Source organism: Alosa sapidissima, chromosome 24 (assembly GCF_018492685.1).
Source record: "Alosa sapidissima isolate fAloSap1 chromosome 24, fAloSap1.pri, whole genome shotgun sequence".
Lineage (NCBI taxonomy): Eukaryota > Metazoa > Chordata > Actinopteri > Clupeiformes > Clupeidae > Alosa > Alosa sapidissima.
The window spans coordinates 6,214,845-6,222,344 of record NC_055980.1 but is presented as its reverse complement, the minus strand read 5'-3'; the positions used below and the strand labels follow the sequence as shown (position 1 = coordinate 6,222,344).

Genomic DNA, 7,500 nt, shown 5'->3' with positions numbered 1-7,500 from the left:
ACCTTTGTAAGCATACCTACATTATGCATTTTCATTGTATGTAATACTTTGCTAATGTAGAATACAGTTTCGTTCTGAAAGTGTTCACTCTGCTAGTGTGTGTGTGTGTGTGCACTAAAAGAGAGAGGAGGAACAGAGGTCCACTGCATATTGTGTTGTGTTTTGTCCTGGATTCATGGACACTTAACCACCAGCTGCCACCCCCTGTTCTAACCCATACTACCATGACACTGACAGGCTTCCACTATGCATACTCAGGTGTGTGTGTGTGGGGGGGGGGGGGGGGGGCAGAATGGCTGAAAATGCAGAGTATTATAGTGTGTGGGTAGTTGCAGAATGGGTGAGTGATTTTGAGTACAAGTGTGTGTGTGTGTGTGTGTGTGTGTGTGTGTGTGTGTGTGAGAGAGAGAGAGAGAGAGAGAGGTGCAGGAGCAGGACCTAAAGGGATCACAGTAAGGGTCCCTTAAGGAGTGTACCCCCTAAACACATAATTCCGACGTGACTTCCACGCTCTTATTATAAATCAGAATTAGATTAAGAGAGTGGCTGAGATAGAGAGAGAGAGAGAGAGAGAGAGAGACTGTCAGCAAGTGTGAGACTACTTATCTTAACACTGAGTCCCTCTGCCTCCGCGCTCCCCCTTTCGCTCTCTCTCGCTCGCTCTCTCTCGCTCTCCCTCTTTCCCCCCTGTCTGTGGGGAGCGAAGATCAGTGAGGCATTACGCTTTTAATTGAGATGCATATGTAGCGTTCTACAGAACTGCAGCACTTTGGATTACCCGACATTCGTCACTGACAGAGGAAAGACCAACGGCGCGAGCCTGCTGCTAGAGCTCGGTTGGAGCCCGAGACTGCTCTTTTTCGCGCGGCACACTCGTGAGCGATGGAGAATTCCCTCAAGTGAAGCACGTCCGCTTCTCTTGTGTGTCAGTGCTTGATCGCAAAAGTCGCATCGAAGGGTTCTCTCTTGTCTACGCGGAGCCATGATTTTAGGTGAGTGGTTGTTGATACGAATTTACCACGCGTTACGCACACTTGCTTTTTGGGCAACGTTGTGGAGTAACTTTACGCATATTTCAGTGCGTCAACGTTGGCTAGGTATGATACTTCGGTGCCGAAATAATTGCTTAATCACAAGAGCCGTGGTGAATGTTTATGAAAGTGTATTGTCCTAGTGTAAATGATTTTCATGTGGTAATGTGTCCATTTGATCAAGTTCAAACATGCTAATGTTGCGACAGCGACGGTAGCCGGCTTTATGACTTGGCAGAGAATGAACAGGGCTGATAACGTTATGCAGCGCGTCAGTCAGCATGTCATCAGAAAAGGACATGTCAGTACTACTGACTTTGAAACATTTTGGCTTGTATTCAGTCCCCCCGAAGCTTTCTAATGAATTCTATCTGAAAGTCAAGTATAACAGTCAGTGTGGTTTTGTCAGTCCGCTGTAGCTCTACCAGTATTGCTAAGTGCAAGATATATTTACTTTCAGCATGTTTGAGTTTTAATTAGCCTAATCGAAAGGTAAAGAAAACAACGTTTTTGTATATTTATTTTGGGGGGAGGGGTTCATATTTCGATGTTCATATTTTTGTTTGTGTTAAGTGTTAGAACGCCATGGTGTCTGTCCTCGGAGAGATGTCTTGAAGGATTCTCGCTAAAGCGCAATTACACGGGTGCAAACACGCGCACATGTGCACGCGCCCACATGCGGGCTCCGACACACTGCACACATGCCTGCATAAATACACACACACACTCACAAAGACAAATACATTCCAAAACAAACACACAAAGGGCAATCACAACAAAAAAAAGTGAAACACACATGGTCACATACACTTATTCCACACTTTGACATTCACACAGACATTTACAAAAAAAGCATACTGTTTCCACAGGAGGATAAGATACAACACAAAAACACACCATATACACATAATCTTTTTCTCTCTCTGTCTCTCTCTCTCTCACACACACATTCTCTCTGTCTCTGTCTTTCTCTCTCTCTCTCTCTCGCTCTCTCTCTCACACACACACACACACACACACACACACACAGAGCACATCTCTGGGAGCTCATGTAATGGTGTTTCTTTGGCATTCTCGAGTGCTTCAAACGGAAGATTAGTCAGATCAAAGCGGGACAGTGGCATATTGAGACCTGAGCCAGAGCTGCCTGTGTCTGCAGTCGTTGCAGGAAACGCGTCGCCACCGCTTTGAGGCTCTGCTGACACACACTGGCACATTTCAGTTCATTTCTCACTTTTTTTTGCATAGGGGCTTTTACTCAATCAGTAGTAGATACTGCATTTCCCACAAAAGAGGTCATATATAGACTATATATATATATATATATATATATATATATATATATATATATATATATATATATGTATATATGTGTGTGTGTGTGTGTGTGTGATATACACATATATATAGATTGATTATGAAGTGTGTGTGTGTGTAATTTTATTGAAAGAAATTGTGTGTACAACCATCATGTTGGTGATGGATGGATGCTGATGGTGATGGCAATGATGGTGGCGGTGACGATGATGACGATGATGACAGCGGCAGCTGAGATGATGATAGTCGTTACGAGGGCAATTGAAAAGCAGCAGGCATGGCAATGGTGATAACGGCTATTAAATTGATTATGCAAACCCAAAATGTCGCTAAATTCGGTGACACAGACTACGAGAGCTAGCATGGTTACAACGCTGGTGACGGTTACTGAAAAGGCTCACTGACGCCATTGCTCATTCAGTCTGCCATTGCGTTCTCTCGCCATCGTTTCTCCCCTTTCCTGCTATTCCTTCTCTCTCTTTCGTCCTTTGCTTTCCTTATCTTTCACTCACTCGCTCTCTAATCTCCCCACCTCAGTCCTATTTCCTTTCTTTTATTTCTTTTTCATTCCTTTCGTCACTAATTTTCCCTCTCAGATTCCTCCTCTTATTTTTGATTTCAGATTTGCTCATGTCCGTCCAAAAAATAAAAACATTCTTAAAATTCCCATCATTCCTCCATCTCTCCCGTTTTCATATACCTCCTCCAGTCAATCTCGCCAAATGTTTTTTTTTTGTTAATCGTTTTTTTTTTTCACATCCTTTTCTCATTTCTCTTCCACTCTGTCCCTTCTTGTCTTAACCCTACTACATATTTCCTCCTTTCAGTCATCTGTTCTTTTTCAGCCTCCTCTAATTCCATCATTGCCCTCGTCCTTCTCCTCTCAGTCTCTCTCCATCCTTCTTTCTTTCTACCTCTCCCTCTTTTTCTTTCTTTCTCCGCCTTTTATTTGTTATCTCCTAATTTCTTCATCTATCGTTTGCTCTTTTTTTCTTTCTTTCTGTCTCTCTCTCTCCCTCCTTCCTTTGTCACTACATTTCTCCACCTTTCTCTTCCTCTCTCACATTTCTTCATCCCTCTCTCCCGCTCGCTTTGTCTGTGTTCTCTGAGGGTGTGTGTGATTGGGGGTGAGCTTGACCCCCTGCAGGGGTACCCGCCTGTGACTGACAGATAGCCCAGCCTCAGCTAGATGGCAGCCAGCGTGGGTCTGATTAGGGTGTGTGTGTGTGTGTGTGTGTGCGCATGCATGGGTGCATGCCTGCATTTCTGTTTGAGTGTGATTTTGTGACAATGTGTGTTTGCGTAAGTGATTGTGTGTGTGTGTGTGTGTGTGTGTGTGTGTGTGTGTGTGTGTGTGTGTGTGCGCGTGTGTGTGTGTGTCTGTCTGTGTGTGTCTGGCTGTGATAAAGCTATCCCAGGTGTATGTGTAGTATTTATCTGATATTTTATTCTTAAATGTATTTCAGAGCAGCAAGCTTGAGTTCTAATCTGTTTTGGAGGTTGGAGGCTTGTCTGCTGTCTTTGCGTGTGTACTCTGTATGTGTGTGTGTGTGTGTGTGTGTGTGTGTGTGTGTGTGTTTATGTTCACATCTGATTGTGTCTGTCTGTGTGCAAATCTTTTTCTGTGTAATGTCAGTTGAGCCATGGCTGCATACAAAACCCCCTTCTCCTCACTGAGCTGTGTATGTATCTGTGTGTATGTTAATGTGTGTGCATGAGGTTGGTGATGTCTCTCTGTGTGTGTTTTCACTTGTTTCTGTTTGTGGTTGTCAATGTGTGTGTGTGTGTGTGTGTGTGTGTGTGTGTGTGTGTGTGTGTGTGTGTGTGTATGTGTGTGTGTGTGTGTGTGTGTTTGTCTGTGTGTGTCCTCCATGGCTGTCCAGCCATTTCTATCCTTTCCCCTCTGTCTCCCCTTCTCCCTTTCTCCTTTTCTTTCTCTCTTCTTCTCCCTCTCCATGTTGGCACTGGCACCTGACTCCCGGGCAGACTGCTCGCAGTGCCACCCCCCAGGGCCGGGCATATGCTGCCTCCGCAGGGAATTGGCGTAAATGTGCAGCACAGAGATAAACGGCGACGGCACACGGGCACAGCCGCCAGCGCCCAGATAAACACGCCACCGTCCTGCGTGGCACCGTGCTCCGCCTGGCCGAGTCGAGTCGAGTTGAACCGTGCCGAGTCGCCTCCGACAGCCGCACAGAGGCAGTACAGCAAGCCCTGGGTACACCTGCACAGCCATCAGTAGCAAAGAGATGCACAACAGTCAGAGATGTATCAAAGAGGAGGAATACATGTTAGTACATGTCAACTGCCCAGCCAAATGTCAAAACCAACACTCACCAGTAGGGCTGGGACAACGCATCGACTTAATCGATGATGTCGACGCAAAATATGCGCGTCAATTCGTCAAGCATGCAGGCAAATATTTTTTAATTTTACACCTTCAGTGTTTCCGATACGTTAACTAATCTGTGGCGGGCGCCATGAAATCAAAACCAGCCTAAATCCTTTCATTGAGCTGCACTTTTTGCGCATGCAGCCTTTCCTTGCCCCGCCCGCGCTCTCTCTCGTAACGAGCCTGCTGCCCCTCCTCTGCATGTGCATTTAACAAAATATTCACGATTGTTGAAGGATTGTTGTTGCCACATAGAAGCATTGCATAGAACTAGGCTAAATTGCTATTAATTCTGCTTAGCATCGTGACCATGCTACACAAATTTGTTCAAAACTGCTGCATTAAAATTAACTCTGCTAAGGTCTTATCACAACATAGTACATTGAGGAGACTAAACTAAGTTAAAGTTATGCAATCAAGCAGTATCTCAAAGCTTACGTTAGAATACTGTTTGAATGTCGAGTTTAGCATGCTTACTTACAGCTGCTTGTCAATTTCGTTACTCATTTTATTGACTCTGACACTGAATGTTTGCAAAATCCCGATGCAAATGAAAAAGTGTTTTTCAAGACTCAAAAGTGCTTGTCCCAAGGAGAAGTACGAACCATTATTTGAACTAACACTTTATTGATTTTGTGCATCCACACATCAGCAGCCTTACTGTGTTAAGTGTTACAATTGCAAGGCTTCCCTCACGAACGTCTTAAAGTGACTCTAAAGCACTCAATTAGACCTATACACTACTGAACTTTATTGAATGCTACATCTGACTAAGAATGCATTACTTTGCACTTGTATAGTCTTTTATTTTGGAATTTTAAGAGCAATAAACATATATTGCAATGTTAAGGTATTCATGTTTTTTCATTCAGATATGTAAATGAACATGTATAAATTGCTATTAGTCAATTAATGGGGAGATAATCGATAATCGGACTGAAAAAAATGAATCGTTAGATTAATCGATGCATCAAAAAAATAATCGCTAGATTAATCGTTTAAAAAATAATCGTTTATCCCAGCCCTACTCACCAGTCTGTCAGAGACGTAAGATGAGAATTGGGCATACAGATGAGAAGTATTCCTATTATATATATAGTACACAGTATGTAGTTTATACAGGGCTGCTCAATTATGGCAGAAATAATAAGCACTGTTGTTGGAAGTAATATTTCATAAGTCATATTTGGATTTCGATGAATCACCCAGCCCTAGTGAGCAGTCATACTAGACACACAGTAATGTCATTAGGAAACGGCACAGAAGAGCCAGTAGTGTGAGCGTAAAATCCAGAGAAAATCACAGATGAATTAAAGATGCGTAGTGAGTAGCAAAGAGATGATCAGAGCCCAGGGCACGGTGATAGGCTAGGCTACGTGTTGGGACACCACAGCCAGAGATATGGACCATATAGACACAATCACATGAGCAGACAGCTGAATTATAAAAATCTGAAAATGACTGAACGTGAAGGCACCGTCCATTCCATGAAGCGAAGCACAGGTCAGAGGGAGTGTGAAGTAGCTCCACTGTCAGGGCTGCTGGACGTCGTAGGGATGCGGATGATATTTGGCCAGATTATATGGTCAGATTTTATGGTCAGATTTTGTTATAAAGTGTCTCTTGGTGTATTGCACTCCACACTTTATTGATTTTTCAGTTTGGTTTGGTTCAGTTAAACTTTACATTTGTATGTTAAAAAAATACAATGACATACTTGTGCTGCTCTCTCTCTCGCTCTCTCTCTCTCTCTCTCTCTGTCACTCACTCTCTCTCTACCTTTACACAAAGTACACACTCTCACAAGGGTGTTTGTGGATGGGGGGGGGGGGGGTCGCTTTGTATGTATGCATTTGTATGCATTACAAAAACTAATTCACCTTGAGGTAGCTGTAGTGTAGTTCAATAATGCAACATGGGAATTGTATAGTACGATTAGATCTGTAATATGACCAAGAAATAAAATCAATGTTGAGGACATGTATTTCTTTAATTAAACTAGCTGACATTCCCCAGTAACTAGGGTCATGTGTGTCATATCACCCTATTTACACTTACATTACATTAACATATTCAGTATATAACTGTATATATGCTATATATACTGTATAATCTAAACTGGGGCTTTAGATATTAGTATGCACCACAGCAAAAAACATTGAAAGCCCTGTAAGAATTTACAATATAACAGTGAACATTGTATCTAGGTGCAAGAGCATAGAAAATGTGCTCTTTGCTTCCAGATCTCTGTAATTTAGGGGCTATATTTGACCAGTCACTATCATATGACAGACATGTAAAGCAGCTGACCAAGTCATGCTTTTTGCTTCTACAGTAAGAAGCATAAGCCAATTTAGCTCAGTAGTGTCTTACACAGAGCCAGAGATGCTGCTAATACATACATTTCATCTCCTCCCGCATACAGGCCACCCAATACGCTGCTGCAAGACTGCTCACTAAGTCAAATAGACCATCTCACATCACCACCACCCGACTCTTGTCACTCCACTGGCTCCCACTTACTTACTGGATCCAATTTAAAATTCTCACACTCACATAGTTCTACAGAGCCCACAATGGTCAGGCACCTACCTATCGGACCGACTGATGTTTACTCTGAAGCTCGCTCCATAAAGCCTAAATGTACTGTCCGTTCCCCGCACTCGCCTCAAGGCTTTTGAGTGTGTTGCTCCCAGACTATGGAGTGTGCTTCCTCCACCTATTCAGCTCCTCCATTTCACTGACCCCTTTTAGAAATGG

The 7,500-nt window shown here is 43.3% G+C and overlaps 1 protein-coding gene across 7 annotated transcripts in view; it reads left to right on the top strand.

The window, feature by feature from the left end:
• The window catches only part of znf385c (zinc finger protein 385C), a 166,851-nt gene that overhangs the window by 106,561 nt on the left and 52,790 nt on the right, over positions 1–7,500 (top strand). The window contains exon 1 of one of the 7 annotated variants that reach the window (XM_042083908.1): positions 708–992. The exons of the other annotated variants lie outside the window; for them this stretch is intronic. Coding sequence (XP_041939842.1) covers positions 983–992 — 10 coding nt within the window. The 5' untranslated portion in view covers positions 708–982. Of the gene's footprint in view, positions 1–707; positions 993–7,500 lie in introns of those variants that run through there. 7 annotated transcript variants of the gene reach the window in all.